Raw genomic sequence first — 22,684 nt, 5'->3', positions numbered from 1 at the left:
AAAGACTATGTAGCTGTTCTTTGTGTTGTCTAATAGATGAGGGTCCTCAGCGTAAACGCTATTTACTCAAAATGCAATAAAGGATATTTGATTTTTTTTCTAAACCAGACATCCCTGTAATCTTCTGAGGCAGCAGTGCACCCTGATGAGATGTCACTCCCTGATATTTATTAAGGATAGTAATTATCATACAAGTTGTAAAACTCAGCAAAATGTTAAGCAATATGCAGATATAACAATAATTAAATTACATAGGTGAATATACGTATGTGTACCCGCCCAACCCGGCTCTTATAAATGTGGCTCCAGGAGTTTGGTTTAGTCCAACAGTCATCACAGGAGCTTTTCCCAGAGCCCGAACAGGTAACGTAGAAGACAAGTGTCCTTTACTTACTTTACCATTGATCTGTGTGATTTTAATGCCTTGTCTGTGTCTTTTGTTATCAGTGACTTGTGGTATCTTCAGCTTTTATCAGAAGAGACATGGGCTTCTTCAAATTATCTGCTGTCTTCTTGCTCTCACGTATGTATTTCAAATTCTCATGCATGTGATTTTATTTTCATTTTTAATTTTCACAAAATTCCATAAGGGAAGCCAAATTGAAGACGCAATGCAGGATGTGTGTGCTTTATGGCTACTGTAAAGAATGAGAGTTCATAGAGAGTAATGTGTCCATGCACATTCTCAAGCAATACAGTCATTTCCTCAGACACCAGAAAATTGCAGAGGAGTTGCATTATCTGTATATACATTGTATAGTGCTACTATCAAGCATTATCCCGGCTTCCAGCAGTACAACCGAACTGTCGTTAGGCCCCTTTCCCTGTAAAGACTATCAGTTGAGACAAGATTAATTCAACTAAATCAGAATTTCACTAGAGATGAGTGAATCAATTTCTTAGAATCTAAATTCGACCCAATTTTTAAAAAAAATTCTGATTCTGATTTGCATATCTATTTTCTCAAAAACCCAAAGGAATATTGCCTGGCCTATAAGAGTTCTCACACCTACAAGTCCCCCTGTCCTCCCAGACCAAGACCTCTCACCTAGCTAGGCTAGATCTCTCTGCTCTGCACTGATGAGGGGCAACCACCCTAAAACAGTTGTGTCCAGATGAGATCCAAGTTTTGCTTCAAGGCCTGTTTAAAAGATGAAATCCTGAGTTTTCCTTTTGGAAGGAAAGCTAATTATCATTTTCCCAGAAACCCAGAGACGCAATACTTAGCCTGTACAACTCCTCATACCAGCTAGATACTCTCTATAAGGAGAATCTCTCTCTCTATCTCATTTCCAAGCCATTAAAAGTACTTTTGATTCTGGGTGAATTGGAATGAAACTAATTTTAAGAAATTTGCTCATCCTTAAATTCGAACTGAAATTCAGGAAGAATTTTGAGTCTATAAGTGATTCAATTTGGATACATTTTTGGAGAAAGAGAAACCAAAATGTGAACTACAAATTGTCCTGGGAGATTTGAGTACAAATTGAAATAGATGGTTGATTCAGTCCAATCAGACCTGAAATGAGTTTACAAAAATTTTCTCTATAACACTAATGGTAATAAGATAGTTGTGCTAACCCTGTCCTCTGTTGATATCAAGATGAGTGTTCTGGCTCTGACCTTTAATGATGAGATTTCTCAGGTGACTCTAATGATAATGGGATGACCATGCTAACCTCACCCTGATAATGATAACCCATGATTGTGCCAACCCCACCCTATAATAATAGGATTACTGTGCTAACCCTACTTTCCAATAAAAATTAGATAACTGTACTGGCCCACAGGTTTAATCAGGGGTATACATAAAAATCATTGGGCCCCATAGTAAGAATCTGAATTTGGCCCACATGTCAAGATGCGCCAGATCCAGCACTACCGTGATTTTCTTTGTGGCGTTCCTATGACAGAGCAGAACAGCAAGTGTCACTAGCTCCAGGGTCGGACTGACCCACCAGAGTACCAGACGTGGGTCCAAGCTCTGAAAATAATGGACCTCTAAGAAAACAGGACCTTTAAAGTGGTTGCCCGGTTTATCCATATTGGTGACCTATCCTCAGTATAGGTCACCAATGTCAGATCGGCGGGGAGCGAACTGCAGGCACTCCCGCTAATCAGCTGGTTGAAGAGACGGCAGCAAACTGTACCAGCGCAGCCTTCCCTTCATTGTTTACCTGCTCACCATTGCAACCGCAACGGTGATCAGTGTAATTACACCTAAGCCATCCCATTCACTTCAATGGGACGGCTCCTTCCTATACACTTGACTAGGAACAAGCCGACCCATAGAAGTGAATGGGATGGCTTACTTCTAATTACACTGGTCACCACTGTGGGTGCAATGGCAAGGAGGTAAATAATGAAGGGAAGGCTATGCTGGCATGGTGCGCAGCCTTCTCTTTAACCAGCTGATCAGCGGGGGTGCGTAAGTCGGCTCCCCGCTGATCTGATTTTGATGACCTACGGTATCTTGAGGATAGGTCACCAATATGAATAAACCGGACAACCCCTTTAAGGTTCTATATACACAGAGGGTGAGCCCTCAGAATCATTTCCACTGGTGGGCTTCCTTGCTGTCTTACATTTAGATAATTTTTTATGCCTAAACCAGGAGTAGAAAATGATGAATGAGATGGTCCAGTCGGCCAATTCCCCTTCCTCGCTCATGCCAGGTCTAAAAAAGGGGGCATGGCATGGGCAGGGAAGGGGACAGGCCGGTAGGCTCCTCTCATTCATCATTTTCTTCATCTGGTTTAGGCATAGAAAATGGTATAATTGTAAGACAGCAAGGAAGACCACCAGAGGAAATGATTCTGAGGGCTCAACCTCTGTGTATATAGGACCTCAAAGGGGGAAGAAGTTGCCAGTCTATAAAACAAAGCTGAAAAGTGACAAGCTATTGTATGTGCTCCAATGACCAGTGCAAGAAAATTTCAGAACACTTTAAATAAATGGTCACCTAAAAAATTCGATAATGTTTATAATAAAAAAAAAAATTCAATAATATTTCATTTTTGGATGACACTTGCCTTTAAGAGATATGTTTTACTTTATCTTTTTGTATATATTTTTTTGTAATCAAGTGTGTCATATAGTGTGGGTGCCTATGGGGGTTTACTGTGTATGTTCCTGGCAAAGAAATGGCCACAAATCCGCTCTATATGAAGGTCTATGTGAGACATGGAACCAACTGAATAAGCTCCACAACCATTGATCGGCTGTGCTTTTTATTTTGGGGTTAACTACCTTCTGATAAGCATGTTTGTGAGCAGGTGATAGAACTTGCTTTAATCTTAAGGGAACCTATCACATCAAGCATGCAGTCCAGGCTGCCCGCAGCATGGCATCCAGCAGGAGGAGCTGAGCCGATTAACATATATGTCATTATTGTTTAAAATTTCTGCCCTTTGACTGGTTCCCTTTACAGTGTCTCAGTCTGTCAGTACCAGAGCCCAGAACTAGAGTTGAGCGAACACCTGGATGTTCGGGTTCGAGAAGTTCGGCCGAACATCCCGGAAATGTTCGGGTTCGGGATCCGAACCCGATCCGAACTTCGTCCCGAACCCGAACCCCATTGAAGTCAATGGGGACCCGAACTTTTCGGCACTAAAAAGGCTGTAAAACAGCCCAGGAAAGAGCTAGAGGGCTGCAAAAGGCAGCAACATGTAGGTAAATCCCCTGCAAACAAATGTGGATAGGGAAATGAATTAAAATAAAAATTAAATAAATAAAAATTAACCAAAATCAATTGGAGAGAGGTTCCATAGCAGAGAATCTGGCTTCCCGTCACCCACCACTGGAACAGTCCATTCTCAGATATTTAGGCCCCGGCACCCAGGCAGAGGAGAGAGGTCCCGTAACAGAGAATCTGTCTTCATGTCAGCAGAGAATTAGTCTGCATGTCATAGCAGAGAATGAGGCTTCACGTCAGCCACCACTGCAACAGTCCATTGGCATATATTTAGGCCCAGCACCCAGGCAGAGGAGGGAGGTCCCGTAACAGAGAATCTGTCTTCATGTCAGCAGAGAATTAGTCTGCATGTCATAGCAGAGAATGAGGCTTCACGTCAGCCACCACTGCAACAGTCCATTGGCATATATTTAGGCCCAGCACACACACAGGCAGAGGAGAGAGGTCCCGTAACAGAGAATCTGGCTTCATGTCAGCAGAGAATCAGTCTGCATGTCATAGCAGAGAATGAGGCTTCACGTCAGCCACCACTGCAACAGTCCATTGGCATATATTTAGGCCCAGCACACACACAGGCAGAGGAGAGAGGTCCCGTAACAGAGAATCTGGCTTCATGTCAGCAGAGAATCAGTCTGCATGTCATAGCAGAGAATGAGGCTTCACGTCAGCCACCACTGCAACTGTCCATTGGCATATATTTAGGCCCAGCACACACACAGGCAGAGGAGAGAGGTCCCGTAACAGAGAATCTGGCTTCATGTCAGCAGAGAATCAGTCTGCATGTCATAGCAGAGAATGAGGCTTCACGTCAGCCACCACTGCAACAGTCCATTGGCATATATTTAGGCCCAGCACACACACAGGCAGAGGAGAGAGGTCCCGTAACAGAGAATCTGTCTTCATGTCAGCAGAGAATTAGTCTGCATGTCATAGCAGAGAATGAGGCTTCACGTCAGCCACCACTGCAACAGTCCATTGGCATATATTTAGGCCCAGCACCCAGGCAGAGGAGGGAGGTCCCGTAACAGAGAATCTGTCTTCATGTCAGCAGAGAATTAGTCTGCATGTCATAGCAGAGAATGAGGCTTCACGTCAGCCACCACTGCAACAGTCCATTGGCATATATTTAGGCCCAGCACACACACAGGCAGAGGAGAGAGGTCCCGTAACAGAGAATCTGGCTTCATGTCAGCAGAGAATCAGTCTGCATGTCATAGCAGAGAATGAGGCTTCACGTCAGCCACCACTGCAACAGTCCATTGGCATATATTTAGGCCCAGCACCCAGGCAGAGGAGGGAGGTCCCGTAACAGAGAATCTGGCTTCATGTCAGCAGAGAATCAGTCTTCATATCATAGCAGAGAATCAGGCTTCACGTCACCCACCACTGTAAGAGTCAATTTTCTTAAATTTAGGCCCAGAACCCAGGCAGAGGAGAAAGGTCCCGTAACAGACAATCTGGCTTCATGTCAGCAGAGAATCAGTCTTCATATCATAGCAGAGAATCAGGCTTCACGTCACCCACCACTGTAAGAGTCAATTTTCATAAATTTAGGCCCAGAACCCAGGCAGAGGAGAAAGGTCCCGTAACAGACAATCTGGCTTCATGTCAGCAGAGAATCAGTCTTCATATCATAGCAGAGAATCAGGCTTCACGTCACCCACCACTGTAAGAGTCAATTTTCATAAATTTAGGCCCAGAACCCAGGCAGAGGAGAAAGGTCCCGTAACAGACAATCTGGCTTCATGTCAGCAGAGAATCAGTCTTCATATCATAGCAGAGAATCAGGCTTCACGTCACCCACCACTGCAACAGTCCATTGGCATATATTTAGGCCTAGCACACAGGCAGAGCAGAGAGGTCCCGTAACAGACAATCTGGCTTCATGACAGCAGAGAATCAGTCTGCATGTCATAGCAGAGAATGAGGCTTCACGTCAGCCACCACTGCAACAGTCCATTGGCATATATTTAGGCCCAGCACCCAGGCAGAGGAGGGAGGTCCCGTAACAGAGAATCTGTCTTCATGTCAGCAGAGAATTAGTCTGCATGTCATAGCAGAGAATGAGGCTTCACGTCAGCCACCACTGCAACAGTCCATTGGCATATATTTAGGCCCAGCACCCAGGCAGAGGAGGGAGGTCCCGTAACAGAGAATCTGTCTTCATGTCAGCAGAGAATTAGTCTGCATGTCATAGCAGAGAATGAGGCTTCACGTCAGCCACCACTGCAACAGTCCATTGGCATATATTTAGGCCCAGCACCCAGGCAGAGGAGGGAGGTCCCGTAACAGAGAATCTGGCTTCATGTCAGCAGAGAATCAGTCTTCATATCATAGCAGAGAATCAGGCTTCACGTCACCCACCACTGTAAGAGTCAATTTTCATAAATTTAGGCCCAGAACCCAGGCAGAGGAGAAAGGTCCCGTAACAGACAATCTGGCTTCATGTCAGCAGAGAATCAGTCTTCATATCATAGCAGAGAATCAGGCTTCACGTCACCCACCACTGTAAGAGTCAATTTTCATAAATTTAGGCCCAGAACCCAGGCAGAGGAGAAAGGTCCCGTAACAGACAATCTGGCTTCATGTCAGCAGAGAATCAGTCTTCATATCATAGCAGAGAATCAGGCTTCACGTCACCCACCACTGTAAGAGTCAATTTTCATAAATTTAGGCCCAGAACCCAGGCAGAGGAGAAAGGTCCCGTAACAGACAATCTGGCTTCATGTCAGCAGAGAATCAGTCTTCATATCATAGCAGAGAATCAGGCTTCACGTCACCCACCACTGCAACAGTCCATTGGCATATATTTAGGCCTAGCACACAGGCAGAGCAGAGAGGTCCCGTAACAGACAATCTGGCTTCATGACAGCAGAGAATCAGTCTGCATGTCATAGCAGAGAATGAGGCTTCACGTCAGCCACCACTGCAACAGTCCATTGGCATATATTTAGGCCCAGCACCCAGGCAGAGGAGGGAGGTCCCGTAACAGAGAATCTGTCTTCATGTCAGCAGAGAATTAGTCTGCATGTCATAGCAGAGAATGAGGCTTCACGTCAGCCACCACTGCAACAGTCCATTGGCATATATTTAGGCCCAGCACCCAGGCAGAGGAGGGAGGTCCCGTAACAGAGAATCTGGCTTCATGTCAGCAGAGAATCAGTCTTCATATCATAGCAGAGAATCAGGCTTCACGTCACCCACCACTGTAAGAGTCAATTTTCAAAAATTTAGGCCCAGAACCCAGGCAGAGGAGAAAGGTCCCGTAACAGACAATCTGGCTTCATGTCAGCAGAGAATCAGTCTTCATATCATAGCAGAGAATCAGGCTTCACGTCACCCACCACTGTAAGAGTCAATTTTCATAAATTTAGGCCCAGAACCCAGGCAGAGGAGAAAGGTCCCGTAACAGACAATCTGGCTTCATGTCAGCAGAGAATCAGTCTTCATATCATAGCAGAGAATCAGGCTTCACGTCACCCACCACTGCAACAGTCCATTGGCATATATTTAGGCCTAGCACACAGGCAGAGCAGAGAGGTCCCGTAACAGACAATCTGGCTTCATGACAGCAGAGAATCAGTCTGCATGTCATAGCAGAGAATGAGGCTTCACGTCAGCCACCACTGCAACAGTCCATTGGCATATATTTAGGCCCAGCACCCAGGCAGAGGAGGGAGGTCCCGTAACAGAGAATCTGTCTTCATGTCAGCAGAGAATTAGTCTGCATGTCATAGCAGAGAATGAGGCTTCACGTCAGCCACCACTGCAACAGTCCATTGGCATATATTTAGGCCCAGCACCCAGGCAGAGGAGGGAGGTCCCGTAACAGAGAATCTGTCTTCATGTCAGCAGAGAATTAGTCTGCATGTCATAGCAGAGAATGAGGCTTCACGTCAGCCACCACTGCAACAGTCCATTGGCATATATTTAGGCCCAGCACCCAGGCAGAGGAGGGAGGTCCCGTAACAGACAATCTGGCTTCATGTCAGCAGAGAATCAGTCTTCATATCATAGCAGAGAATCAGGCTTCACGTCACCCACCACTGCAACAGTCCATTGGCATATATTTAGGCCTAGCACACAGGCAGAGCAGAGAGGTCCCGTAACAGACAATCTGGCTTCATGACAGCAGAGAATCAGTCTTCATATCATAGCAGAGAATCAGGCTTCACGTCACCCACCACTGTAAGAGTCAATTTTCATAAATTTAGGCCCAGAACCCAGGCAGAGGAGAAAGGTCCCGTAACAGACAATCTGGCTTCATGTCAGCAGAGAATTAGTCTGCATGTCATAGCAGAGAATCAGGCTTCATGTCAGCCACCACTGCAACAGTCCATTGGCATATATTTAGGCCTAGCACACAGGCAGAGGAGAGGTTCATTCAACTTTGGGTAGCATCGCAATATAATGGTAAAATGAAAATAAAAATAGGATTGAATGAGGAAGTGCCCTGGAGTCCAATAATATATGGTTATGGGGAGGTAGTTAATGTCTAATCTGGACAAGGGACGGACAGGTCCTGTGGGATCCATGCCTGGTTCATTTTTATGAACGTCAGCTTGTCCACATTGGCTGTAGACAGGCGGCTGCGTTTGTCTGTAATGACGCCCCCTGCCGTGCTGAATACACGTTCAGACAAAACGCTGGCTGCCGGGCAGGCCAGCACCTCCAAGGCATAAAAGGCTAGCTCTGGCCACGTGGACAATTTAGAGACCCAGAAGTTGAATGGGGCCGAACCATCAGTCAGTACGTGGAGGGGTGTGCACACGTACTGTTCCACCATGTTAGTGAAATGTTGCCTCCTGCTAACACGTTGCGTATCAGGTGGTGGTGCAGTTAGCTGTGGCGTGTTGACAAAAGTTTTCCACATCTCTGCCATGCTAACCCTGCCCTCAGAGGAGCTGGCCGTGACACAGCTGCCTTGGCGACCTCTTGCTCCTCCTCTGCCTTGGCCTTGGGCTTCCACTTGTTCCCCTGTGACATTTGGGAATGCTCTCAGTAGCGCGTCTACCAACGTGCGCTTGTACTCGCGCATCTTCCTATCACGCTCCAGTGCAGGAAGTAAGGTGGGCACATTGTCTTTGTAGCGTGGATCCAGCAGGGTGGCAACCCAGTAGTCCGCACAGGTTAAAATGTGGGCAACTCTGCTGTCGTTGCGCAGGCACTGCAGCATGTAGTCGCTCATGTGTGCCAGGCTGCCCAGGGATAAGGACAAGCTGTCCTCTGTGGGAGGCGTATCGTCATCGTCCTGCCTTTCCCCCCAGCCACGCACCAGTGATGGACCCGAGCTGCGTTGGGTGCCACCCCGCTGTGACCATGCTTCATCCTCATCCTCCTCCACCTCCTCCTCATCCTCGTCCTCCTCGTCCTCCAGTAGTGGGCCCTGGCTGGCCACATTTGTACCTGGCCTCTGCTGTTGCAAAAAACCTCCCTCTGAGTCACTTCGAAGAGACTGGCCTGAAAGTGCTAAAAATGACCCCTCTTCCTCATCCTCCTCCTCCTCCTCCTGGGCCACCTCCTGTTCCATCATCGCCCTAAGTGTTTTCTCAAGGAGACATAGAAGTGGTATTGTAACGCTGATAACGGTGTCATCGCCACTGGCCATGTTGGTGGAGTACTCGAAACAGCGCAACAGGGCACACAGGTCTCGCATGGAGGCCCAGTCATTGGTGGTGAAGTGGTGCTGTTCTGTAGTGCGACTGACCCGTGCGTGCTGCAGCTGAAACTCCACTATGGCCTGCTGCTGCTCGCACAGTCTGTCCAGCATGTGCAAGGTGGAGTTCCACCTGGTGGGCACGTCGCATATGAGGCGGTGAGCGGGAAGGCCGAAGTTACGCTGTAGCGCAGACAGGCGAGCAGCGGCAGGATGTGAACGCCGGAAGCGCGAACAGACGGCCCGCACTTTATGCAGCAGCTCTGACATGTCGGGGTAGTTGTGAATGAACTTCTGCACCACCAAATTCAGCACATGCGCCAAGCAAGGGATGTGCGTCAAACCGGCTAGTCCCAGAGCTGCAACGAGATTTCGCCCATTATCACACACCACCAGGCCGGGCTTGAGGCTCACCGGCAGCAACCACTCGTCGGTCTGTTGTTCAATACCCCGCCACAACTCCTGTGCGGTGTGGGGCCTGTCCCCCAAACATATGAGTTTCAGAATGGCCTGCTGACGTTTACCCCGGGCTGTGCTGAAGTTGGTGGTGAAGGTGTGTGGCTGACTGGATGAGCAGGTGGAAGAAGAGGAGGAGGAAGCCGAGAAGGAGGAGGTGGCAACAGGAGGCAAAGAATGTTGCCCTGCGATCCTTGGCGGCGGCAGGACGTGCGCCAAACAGCTCTCCGCCTGGGGCCCAGCTGCCACTACATTTACCCAGTGTGCAGTTAGGGAGATATAGCGTCCCTGGCCGTGCTTACTGGTCCACGTATCTGTGGTTAGGTGGACCTTGCTACAGATGGCGTTGCGCAGTGCACACTTGATTTTATCGGATACTTGGTTGTGCAGGGAAGGCACGGCTCTCTTGGAGAAGTAGTGGCGGCTGGGAACAACATACTGTGGGACAGCAAGCGACATGAGCTGTTTGAAGCTGTCTGTGTCCACCAGCCTAAATGACAGCATTTCATAGGCCAGTAGTTTAGAAATGCTGGCATTCAGGGCCAGGGATCGAGGGTGGCTAGGTGGGAATTTACGCTTTCTATCAAATGTTTGTGAGATGGAGAGCTGAACGCTGGCGTGTGACATGGTTGAGACGCTTGGTGACGGAGGTGGTGGTGGTGGTGTTGGTGGTACATCCCCTGTTTGCTGGGCGGCAGGTGCCAACGTTCCTCCGGAGGCGGAGGAAGAGGCCGAGGCGGCAGCAGCAGAATAGGCCGAGGCGGCAGCAGCAGAAGAGGTAGCAGGGGGAGCCTGAGTGACTTCCTTGGTTTTAAGGTGTTTCCTCCACTGCAGTTCATGCTTTGCATGCAGGTGCCTGGTCATGCAGGTTGTGCTCAGGTTCAGAACGTTAATGCCTCGCTTCAGGCTCTGATGGCACAGCGTGCAAACCACTCGGGTCTTGTCGTCAGCACATTGTTTGAAGAAGTGCCATGCCAGGGAACTCCTTGAAGCTGCCTTTGGGGTGCTCGGTCCCAGATGGCGGCGGTCAGTAGCAGGCGGAGTCTCTTGGCGGCGGGTGTTCTGCTTTTGCCCACTGCTCCCTCTTTTGCTACGCTGTTGGCTCGGTCTCACCACTGCCTCTTCCTCCGAACTGTGAAAGTCAGTGGCACGACCTTCATTCCATGTGGGGTCTAGGACCTCATCGTCCCCTGCATCGTCTTCCACCCAGTCTTGATCCCTGACCTCCTGTTCAGTCTGCACACTGCAGAAAGACGCAGCAGTTGGCACCTGTGTTTCGTCATCATCAGAGACATGCTGAGGTGGTATTCCCATGTCCTCATCATCAGGAAACATAAGTGGTTGTGCGTCAGTGCATTCTATGTCTTTCACCGCTGGGGAAGGGCTAGGTGGATGCCCTTGGGAAACCCTGCCAGCGGAGTCTTCAAACAGCATAAGAGACTGCTGCATAACTTGAGGCTGAGACAGTTTCCCTGGTATGCATGGGGGTGATGTGACAGACTGATGGGGTTGGTTTTTAGGCGCCATCTGTGCGCTTTCTGCAGAAGACTGGGTGGGAGATAATGTGAACGTGCTGGATCCACTGTCGGCCACCCAATTGACTAATGCCTGTACCTGCTCAGGCCTTACCATCCTTAGAACGGCATTGGGCCCCACCATATATCGCTGTAAATTCTGGCGGCTACTGGGACCTGAGGTAGTTGGTACACTAGGACGTGTGGATGTGGCAGAACGGCCACGTCCTCTCCCAGCACCAGAGGGTCCACTAACACCACCACGACCATGTCCACGTCCGCGTCCCTTACTAGATGTTTTTCTCATTGTTATGGTTCACCACAACAACAAATATATTATTTGGCCCAATGTATTGTATTCAAATTCAGCGGGATATAAATTTGAGGCCTAGTATTTAGGCGCTGGGTGACCGGTATGGATTTAGTGACAGAATTAGACTTGGAAATGCACAGAAGCGTGTGTGTGAAGTTATTCTGAATGACCCAATGTGCACCTTGAATATTATATACCCTTTTTGGGATAGATTTCAAATAGCTCTGATATAGCAGAAACCACTAAATTATGAAATTGCTAAATTGGGAATTGTACTTCAACCCAGAACAAAAAATGTGCTTTGACGGGCACTAAATAACTTTCCCAGCTACAACAGGACAACGGTAACGAGAGATTTAGAGGGATTTAAATTTGAGGCCTAGTATTTAGGCGCTGGGTGACAGGTATGGGTTTAGTGACAGAATTAGACTTGGAAATACACAGTAGCGGGTGTGTGTGAAGTTATTCTGAATGACCCTATGTGCACCTTCAATATTATATACCCTTTTAGGGATAGATTTCAAATAGCTCTGATATAGCAGAAACCACTAAATTATGAAATTGCTAAATTGGGAATTGTACTTCAACCCAGAACAAAAAATGTGCTTTGACGGGCACTAAATAACTTTCCCAGCTACAACAGGACAACGGTAACGAGAGATTTAGAGGGATTTAAATTTGAGGCCTAGTATTTAGGCGCTGGGTGACAGGTATGGGTTTAGTGACAGAATTAGACTTGGAAATACACAGTAGCGGGTGTGTGTGAAGTTATTCTGAATGACCCTATGTGCACCTTCAATATTATATACCCTTTTAGGGATAGATTTCAAATAGCTCTGATATAGCAGAAACCACTAAATTATGAAATTGCTAAATTGGGAATTGTACTTCAACCCAGAACAAAAAATGTGCTTTGACGGGCACTAAATAACTTTCCCAGCTACAACAGGACAACGGTAACGAGAGATTTAGAGGGATTTAAATTTGAGGCCTAGTATTTAGGCGCTGGGTGACAGGTATGGGTTTAGTGACAGAATTAGACTTGGAAATACACAGTAGCGGGTGTGTGTGAAGTTATTCTGAATGACCCTATGTGCACCTTCAATATTATATACCCTTTTTGGGATAGATTTCAAATAGCTCTGATATAGCAGGAACCACTAAATTATGAAATTGCTAAATTGGGAATTGTATTTCAACCCAGAACAAGAAATGTGCTTGAACGGACACTAAATAACTCGCCCAGCTACAGCACTAGGGACAGATTTAGCTGGATATAAATTTGAGGCCTAGTATTTAGGCGCTGGGTGACCGGTATGGATTTAGTGACAGAATTAGACTGGGATATGGCCAAAAAATGAACAGACTATTGCTGGTTAAATGCACTTGGTGTGACAGCTTCACCCTGATGTAGGCTTTAGCCAAAAAACAACCACACCATTGAGGGTTAAATGCACTTGGTGACAGGCGCAGCTTGCCCCTGATTTTGTATATGGCCAAAAAATGAACAGACTATTGCTGGTTAAATGCACTTGGTGTGACAGCTTCACCCTGATGTAGGCTTTAGCCAAAAAACAACCACACCATTGAGGGTTAAATGCACTTGGTGACAGGCGCAGCTTGCCCCTGATTTTGTATATGGCCAAAAAATGAACAGACTATTGCTGGTTAAATGCACTTGGTGTGACAGCTTCACCCTGATGTAGGCTTTAGCCAAAAAACAACCACACCATTGAGGGTTAAATGCACTTGGTGACAGGCGCAGCTTGCCCCTGATTTTGTATATGGCCAAAAAATGAACAGACTATTGCTGGTTAAATGCACTTGGTGTGACAGCTTCACCCTGATGTAGGCTTTAGCCAAAAAACAACCACACCATTGAGGGTTAAATGCACTTGGTCGCAGCTTGTGCTGGCGCACCACAAGACACAAAATGGCCGCCGATCACCCCAGAAAAATGAGACTGACAAACGGTCTGTGCAGCCTAAAAACAGTGAGCAATTGAGGATCAGCAGCTCAATGATCCACAGCTGCAGATCGATCAGTTAATCAAGTCCTTTGGAGGAGTTAATCTGCCTAATCTCGCCCTACTGTCGCAGCCGCAACCTCTCCCTACGCTAATCAGAGCAGAGTGACGGGCGGCGCTATGTGACTCCAGCTTAAATAGAGGCTGGGTCACATGGTGCTCTGGCCAATCACAGCCATGCCAATAGTAGGCATGGCTGTGATGGCCTCTTGGGGCAAGTAGTATGACGCTTGTTGATTGGCTGCTTTGCAGCCTTTCAAAAAGCGCCAAGAAAGCGTCACAAAAGCGCGAAGAAAGCGACGAACACCGAACCCGAACCCGGACTTTTACGAAAATGTCCGGGTTCGGGTCCGTGTCACGGACACCCCAAAATTCGGTACGAACCCGAACTATACAGTTCGAGTTCGCTCATCCCTACCCAGAACCCTTTCCCATTTGGTTCCAGCTCATGTATGTAGCAAATAGAAAAAAATCTATAGAAACATAGCAAAATTGTAACATTTGTATTATTCTGTTTCCATAGTCTTGCTGTGGGAGGTGCACAGTCGCAGCGAGCCAAGTAAGTAGAACAGGACATATATTGTTAAGTGTGTGAATTTAAAAGACAAATGTAAGAAAGTATTAAGACTAATATGCTGACAGGTCCACGCCTCATTCATTTTTCACAAATGCAATGTTTTGGACACGAGGGGAAAAAGAATTATCTGCTGGGGTAGGACAATGCCGACTGCCTTGCTGAATAACCTCTCTGACAGTACTCTCGACAGTTCAACAATAGTAAACTCGGACAATTTCGGCCCAGGTACTACCTTGATTCTGCCCTGATTCTGTTGGGGATGGAAGGATGTCCATCGAGGAGGACACGGAGCATGTGGATAAGTGTCTGTTTAAGAAACCAGACTGACAGAAATGTGCAATGGTCCATAAGGCCTGGCCTAGTTGCTGTCCATATCCATGTGTCAGTGATGGCGTCCACCTCGCCACGCAGTGACAATTCCAAGAAGAGGCCCACATACTCAGCCATACGAAAGTACAGTGCAGGGATGTTTTGGAAGACAAGACAATTTTTTACATTTTTTGTAGACAAGAAAACTATTTAATTTGTAATTACACTTTTTGCAAAATTCTAAATGAATTTGGTTCGATTAGACGTGAATCGGTCATCTCTGATTGGTTGTTGATATTATCATTATTTTTTATATTATTATAAGTTTTTTCTTATTATTAATATTACTAAATATGCAGCGACCGGGCTGCAGGGCAGTATATGAGCTACGGTGGGCCGACGGGGGTAGTAGTAGTTTTACTCACTGTTCTGTAGCTCCCGGGGCAGGCGTGAAGTGTAGGGAAGGTTGGCATCAATTCCTTCGGGGCACACTCTGCTGTACAGGGACTACCGCCAGATGGTGGTTGAGGTGCCCTTGGTGGAATGGTTTAAGGTGAAGTGGAGGCAGGAACCCTGGTGTTCGTGACGCCAGCACCGTAAGGTGCAATGAGAGACAGTGCCGAATAAGTAGAGAGTCAGGAGATACATTTTACTTGAATAATTGCCTTGAAGTAGTTATCATCCCCACCAATAATACCTTGGCTCATAAGATAATGCTGAGCTGCAACTCCAGACAACAGGCTCGGTGGGGCAGTTTTAGACAGGTTCCAACTTGGCTTGAGTGAGAGAGTGATACTTTTCTTGGTTCTGGTCTCGCTCTGATAACCCAGCCTTTCGGTACTTGGATCTTTGACTAGAATTTGGCAACCAACAGGGCGGTCTCCCTAGCGGCAGGCATCAGACATCTGCTCCATTATCTGCATAGGTTGCTTCAATACAATAAGTCCACTTGGTCTCTAGCTTCTGGACAGTGGCACTTCACAAAGAGGTTCAGTAACCCTTGGGCTTGGTTTCCTATATATCTTGCCCTAGTGGAGAGTGCCCATGGGCCCACAGCAGAAGCTACATGCTCTCCTCTCCTTCACTAAGCTCTCAGCTCCCACTTTCTGTGACTGACCTGTTCTATATATGTGATGTTATAGCACCACCTAGTGGTGACTACATGTAATGCAGTTACCAGCCTGTTGTGAGGAAGTTGTAGCTTAAAGGGATTCCGTCACCAGGATTAACGATATAGCGATATTTCTATGTGCCCATTAGTCTCCATGCAGTGTTTACAATGATCCCTCTTTTTATGCTCTGTGTGTGTTAGATTCTTATAAAAAGCAATCTTATTGATATGTAAATCACCTCCGTCAGGAGCCCAAGGGGTTGTCCCACGATGTGTTGGAGCCCAGCCGCGTCCATCAATCCGTAGCCCAGCACCGCCTACCACTTAATTTATTCACTCCACTATCCCTGACGTCAGTTCTTCTCAGTGCCGTAATCTCGCGCAGAGGGAGCCGGCGCATGCGCAGTTGACTCGTCAAAGCCAGTGCCAGTAGTTTGCACGGGCGCAGACTACAGTGTCCACTGTGCCTGCGCGAGATTACGGCGCTAAGAAGAACTGATGTCAGGGATAGTGGAGTGAATAAATTAAGTGGTAGGCGGTGCTGGGCTACGGATTGATGGACGCGGCTGGGCTCCAACACATCGTGGGACAACCCCTTGGGCTCCTGACGGAGGTGATTTACATATCAATAAGATTGCTTTATATAAGAATCTAACACACACAGAGCATAAACAGTGGGATCATTGTAAACACTGCATGGAGACTAATGGGCACATAGAAATATCGCTATATCGTTAATCCTGGTGACGGAATCCCTTTAATACATAGGAAATAGACAATGGCATAATATGACATGCATAAGGTTTAGGAGCCCACTTCCAGCATGGAGTGGGACGCTGCACATACTAATAGTATCATTATTATTATTATTATTATTATTATTATTATTATCTTGCAATTTTCTTTTAATTTGTTTTGTTTTTTCAATAAGCTCATGATAAGATAAAACCTGTTAACTCCCAGTTCATTTCCCTCTCGTCCAGAATTGAAATGTCCTCGGCACAGCTCCGCTGAATACACTTCACCGTGTGACAGGACCTGCGCCAACTTACTTGATCCTCCTGGACGTCCTTGTCCTGAGAAGGAACAATACACCTGTAAGTGTGATAAAGGACTCCTGGCTCAGACCGGGACTTCTAAGGAATCTGTAAAGTGTGTCAAACAAAAGGAATGCAAAATCACCTGTGGTCTCAACCAGCACTATGAGGACTGCGGATCCGCCTGCCCAGCAACATGTGAAAAACCAAAGGGCCCTGAAGCCTGTGCCGCAATGTGTTCTCCAAAATGTGTCTGTGATAAGGGATATGTTCTTTCTGGAAAAAAATGTGTAAAAGAAAGTGATTGTAAAATACCGCACAATCATCCGTATCATGTCTGATCATGCTGCAGATTGTATAATGTTCTGAAAAAGCAATGACATTATATGTTTGAATGTATAAAGCAGATGAAGCAGAGCTGAATGTGTTATTAATCTGTTTCTTTTATCCACTCTGATGATACAGCAAATTTTGTATCATCAGCCGTTAGCAAGTTGAGCTCTGCTAGATTTCCAAATGTTCATCCTCCAGTTTATTGCTGATTTGCTTCTGTAAACCCCTTAAGAAATAATAAATCTGTGCAATAATACAGCGTTGAGTTATCTTTAGAGATGAGCAAATTTCGCAAAAAAATTTAATTCAGCCGGTTCGCCAAAATTCCCAAACCGATTTGATTTGATCCAAATTCATTCATGACGAATCACGTTAAAAAACTATTTCCTGGCTGCAGAGAGCCTGTGTAGCGGTGTGGAACACTGTGCCTGTGTAGCGGTGTGGAACACTGTGCCTGTATAGGGGTGTGGAACACTGTGCCTGTGTAGCGGTGTGGAACACTGTGCCTGTATAGGGGTGTGGAACACTGTGCCTCGCAGTAACACACATAGGGAGTCTGCTGTGGTAGTGATACAATACTGTGAGTCAGTATGACATGCAGATGACAGGTGTCGCTCTTAGAACCACTGCACACTGCACTTATTTGGGCAGTCAGGGGGCTAAAACTGACCAAATAACTCAAGTCTGAACTCAGCCTTACAGGTCCACGTTAGTGTCAAGAAGAAGCGCACGCCTTTTACACCGTCGTCAGCTGATTCCACATAGATGTCTACAGAACCTGTTCTATTAAACGCTTATACAAGTAGCGCCCCCCGACAGAGTGGAGAGGGTGTCAGCAGTTTGTGTTGACGTCACAGATTATTTTGCCCTTCCTCTGATCCATCAGAACAATAACCATCAAAAAACGGATCCTGTCTGTGGAGCATCCGCCTTCACTCGGTCAGCATTTGCTCAGTAATCCGTCAGTATTGCTAATGCCCCAAAAAAAACAGGAGTGGATCCAAAACAGAGATGACACGTGAATGGAATATTTGCATGTCTTATGTCAGGGGAGTAGCTAGACGTGACTTGGCCCCACAGCAAATGTTTGTATCCCCCCCCCCCCCCCCCAGAAAACTACTGATCATTACACAAAAAACAAGCCCTCACAGAGAACGAAATATAGAAGAGTAATTAATTTTAAGTAATTAAACCAAATACATTTTTTACCAGTTTAGTATTGTATTGAGCCGCAGAATAAAGACGTCATTTTTAGTAAACGCCGTGATGTCAAAACCTCAAAAACCTTGGTGGAATTGTGTATTTTTAATACAAGACATGGTAAATTAAGTGGCGGCATTTAAAAAATGCACCTTGTCCCACACAAAATAAGCCCTCATATGACTATGTGAACAGAAAAATAAAAAGGTTAAGGGTTATGTAAAAATTAAAATGGGCCCGGTCTTTAAGGGGTTAAAAGGTATCAAAGTACAATGTTTTATATTGCTTGCTTTTTTTGAGAGCATCAGGGTTTTTGCACATTTTACACACACAGCACTGCTACACACACAGCTCTGGGTGGCACATTATATATTACTGTGTTGCACATTTTACATACACAGCTCTGCTGTGCGCATTACACATTCCTCTGTCGCATACAGCTCTGCTACATACACGACACACACTGCTGTGCTATATTAACACTATACACCTATCTTTGCTGCATTATACACATGAAGCACCCTCAGCTCTGCTGCATGCACCCCACACACAGCAGCTCTGGGCACACAGACACACACAGCTAAGCTACACGCTGTACATCTTGTTTGAAGATTTGACTAAATCTGCAATGTGTGAATGAGGCCATAGAGTCCTCTACACATCCCGGCATTAACCCCTAAGGACCCGGAATTCTATGTCCTAGGGTGCTGACCTAATATGTTCAAGCCAAAGTCAGGAGCGGATGAAGATCATAAAGGTGCTACCAGCCCACAGCCTGGCTCCTCCCACCCATATGACTGGTCACATGGTCATGACATCATTAAAGGTCCTGTAGCTTAGGAGGATTTAGCATCTACTCTGAGCGGCAGAGCACGGAGCCCCTATGTCCGGTATACTGGGAGGGGGGCCCAGGTGTTCCCTAGGGGGGTGCGGAGCTGAGGGACCCCCATATGTTGCCTGTGAATGTTGTGTAGCTCTGCAGTGATAGACAGGGCGCCATGCTGCCAGGCCCCGAAGCAGCCGCTTCCCCGGTAGTCACGCCACTGTCTTCTGTGTTTTGTACACACTCCTGCTTTTGGCTTCCAAATCATGATCCAATCCTGATGCAAAAAGGGGATACAGGCCTTATGGCTGCTCCAAAAACAGGATCCGTTGTGTTTCTCATTTTTCCTCCCTACTGACGGATCAGAAGAAAGGTCAAATAAATGGTTATGTCAACAAGGCCAAACAGGCAGAGAGTGGGGAGGTGGCAACTGCATGGGGAGTCAATATAATGGCCCAGTCACAGAGTGGTGAACTGGGGGCAAAAGCAATGACAGTAACAGTACAAGATGGTGGGTGGCAGTAGGAGCACATGGCAGCAGGTATGTGGCATCAGGCGGGTGGCAAAATCCGAATAGCAGCTAAAGCAGGTGGCCAGAAGAAATACGTCTCTTTTCAAAAGGTTTTGGTGTGGCACCCAGAATGATCTAGTCTGATGCATCAGGCACTGGCATGTGTGCAGCCAGCCAGTCGCAGGGGGAACACGTGAGGTTCACGGTGGACTGATGAGGGGCCAAATAATATAACACACAGTTCATCAGTTTTCTCACGGTTAGCAGAAAGCCTCCCTAGGCTGGCAGCACAGTGTTGAGGTGGACAGCACAAAATCCTCCGGGGCACGCTCTGTCGTAGGAAGCATCAGCCAAGATGGTGGTTGAGGTGCCCTTGATGTTAATGGTGCTTATGGCGGCTGAGTCCTTTGATGGTTTTTGTTGTGACGCCAGTACCGTTAATGGTGGTACAACCATAGGTAGTAATAATGAGGTAGACAGTGGTAAGATGCAACTCACAACTTTTACTTTGGATGTCTTTCAGTTGCAGTAGTACAATTATGCAGTCTTTAGATGGTACAGAGGTAATTCTGCAAATCCACTGTTTAAGGCTTGTCAGGTTTTTTGGGTGGGTTTTGTAGCAGTGGTTTAGGTGTACCTGGTTCCTTTAGATGCCTTGGATCCTATTCCTTGACTTTCCCTACAAGCTGAATATGTGTAGACAGGAAAACTCAACTGTCCCTTAGAAGGTTGGTGTGGCTACCTGAAGCTATAAAACCTCCACCATGCAAAGGTGTCTGTGGCCCTAAATAATGGCTCTTATCGCCAATGAATTCCTAGGATTGCTTGTTTCTTTTCCAGGGAGGCAAACTCTTCTCCTACTGGTCAGGGATAGAAGTCTATAGTCCAGCTACAGAAGGAAAACGCTCTTCTGCGCCTAAACATCTGAGTAAACACCTTCTAGCGAAGTTGGCTCCACTCACTAATCTGTGTTGCAAAGTCTTCACTCTATCTTTCCTCCCACTAACTTGATCTGACTACCTCAGATCTGCTCACTTCTGAACTACATTTTCCTAGCTATCTTGCTCCTCATCTCCCCTGGTCTCAACTGACTAACTAGGCCTGACCTAGGTATATATAAAAGACCTAAGCTCTATCCCCATCTAGTGGTGGGATGTGCAAATTGCACCTAATAGGCCTGTTAACAGGGATTTTGCAGTTACACAAATGCAAAATTATACATGACAACCTAGTGCTTATAATAAAGTAAAAAGTGCTTTTAAGCAGTGCCCACACACACGTAGTGGGACGCTGCATGTGGAAATCTTGGCTGATCCACGCCTGATTCATCTTCACAAAGGTCAGTCTCTTCACATTTTGGGTGGAAAGACGAGTTCTGCCACACTACTGGCCAGGTAGGAAAGCTTGTCCAGGGCAAACTCAGCCAGTTGCGGCGACAAATCAAGTTTGGATGACCAGTAGTCCAGGGTATCTTCCATGTGGGATGGCAGGGTACAGTTAAAGTTTGCCAAGACCTGCTGGTTCAGGTTCTGCTCCATCTCTTGCTGCTGGTGGATGGTTTCTTCACTAGGCGGGTGCTCATCAGAAACTCTAGACCGACTCCTTGCTGGGGGTGTCTGATGTCAAATCAACCATATAAGCACCGCTGGGTTGCTGGTCAAGACACGACCGCTATTAGCTTCTCCATTCACACCTGACGAACTCCTACAAGCTATTAAAAATTCTCCGAAAGGGAAAAGCCCCGGCCCGGATGGATTCCCAATACCCTACTACATCGCCTTCCATGAAGTTCTAATCCCGCACCTTATCCCAATTTACAACAATGCACTACAAGGTAATCCACTTTCAACGGATATGACCAGAGCTCACATAACTTTGATTCCCAAGGAGGGTAAAGATCATTCTTTGTGTCCTAACTACAGACCCATTTCTCTTCTCAATATTGATCTAAAACTGTTGGCAAAGATGCTTGCGAATAGGTTATCACAATATCTCCCTGCTTTGATACATAGAGACCAAGTGGGTTTCGTGAAAAATAGAGAAGGGAAAGATAACACGGCCCGTGTTATAAACATTATACATTACGTTAAGAGGAAAGGCCTCCCTCTGGTCCTTCTCAGCACAGATGCTGAGAAGGCATTTGATCGAGTTAACTGGCCCTTCATGTATGCGGCGATGCAGTCCCGTAATATCCCCCTCCCTTTTATAGCAGCAATTAAAGCAATGTACCAGCATGCCTCGGCCTCCATTAGGGTCAACGATACCTTATCTGAGTCTTTTAGACTCAGTAATGGAACCAGACAGGGCTGCCCCTTATCCCCCCTCTTGTTTGTCCTCGCTTTAGAACCCCTCCTACAGATCATTCGATTAGACTCCGACATCCTGGGAATTAAGTTGGGAGACCAACAACATAAAATAGCCGCTTTCGCGGACGATCTGCTACTGATAATAGCTAATCCTGCAACAGCCCTCCCCAAAATCTATAGTCATTTGGAGACGTATGGTTCACTCTCTAACTTCAAAATGAATCATAGTAAATCTCTTATTATCGCTACGGGACTTGGAAACTCCTTGAAGTCACGTTTGGAAGCGGATTCGCCATTCAACTGGTCCTCCCCTGTCTTGACTTATTTAGGTATAAAAATGAATATGGATCCCAGTCAACTCTTTAATCTTAACTATATCCCTCTTCAAAATAAACTAGCAGAAGATATAGCGTCCCTTGATACTCCCACACTCTCATGGTTTGGAAGGAAAAACTTATTAATGTCACTTATTATCCCTAAACTTACTTACCTCCAACAAACTTTACCAATCCCCGTCCCTTCCACATATTACTCCAAACTTAAATCCATGTTCCGGTCTTTTATATGGTGTAAGAAGAAGGCCAGAATGTCTTATAAATCCCTTTCCTACCCGAGAGAGAGGGGAGGAATAGCGTTACCAGACCCCGAAATTTATGGTAGAGCTATCCTACTCACTAGAGTGGTTGACTGGTTGACTACCCCCAAACATAAATCGTGGGTCCCTATGGAGGCTGCAATCCTGGGACTCCCGTTTAGAGCGGCTCTTCTGGGACGCATGTCACCACTGCCCCCCCATCCGGATATCACACAGATTATGA

At 46.5% G+C, this 22,684-nt stretch overlaps 1 protein-coding gene across 1 annotated transcript; it reads left to right on the top strand.

Annotated features, from left to right (window-relative positions):
- Nucleotides 1-301: 301 nt before the first annotated feature.
- On the top strand, nt 302-17,282 carry LOC122929006 (serine protease inhibitor swm-1-like). The gene is made up of 4 exons (XM_044282410.1): nt 302-363; nt 448-523; nt 14,183-14,218; nt 16,640-17,282. Exons 2-4 carry the CDS (start codon nt 484-486, stop codon nt 17,032-17,034), a joined length of 471 nt encoding a protein of 156 aa, XP_044138345.1. The 5' UTR covers nt 302-363; nt 448-483; the 3' UTR covers nt 17,035-17,282.
- The last annotated feature ends 5,402 nt before the right edge of the window (nt 17,283-22,684 follow it).

Source organism: Bufo gargarizans, chromosome 2 (assembly GCF_014858855.1).
Source record: "Bufo gargarizans isolate SCDJY-AF-19 chromosome 2, ASM1485885v1, whole genome shotgun sequence".
Taxonomy (NCBI): Eukaryota; Metazoa; Chordata; class Amphibia; order Anura; family Bufonidae; genus Bufo; species Bufo gargarizans.
Note: the sequence above shows the minus strand (reverse complement) of the source record. Positions and strands in the feature narration are given on the sequence as shown.

Coding starts and splice junctions, on each gene's coding strand:
- LOC122929006 (XM_044282410.1), top strand. CDS start 484: ATGGGCTTCTTCAAATTATCTGCTGTCTTCTTGCTCTCAC. Junction 524..14,182: donor TGCTGTCTTCTTGCTCTCAC/GTATGTATTTCA, acceptor CTGTTTCCATAG/TCTTGCTGTGGGAGGTGCAC. Junction 14,219..16,639: donor GCACAGTCGCAGCGAGCCAA/GTAAGTAGAACA, acceptor CCTCTCGTCCAG/AATTGAAATGTCCTCGGCAC.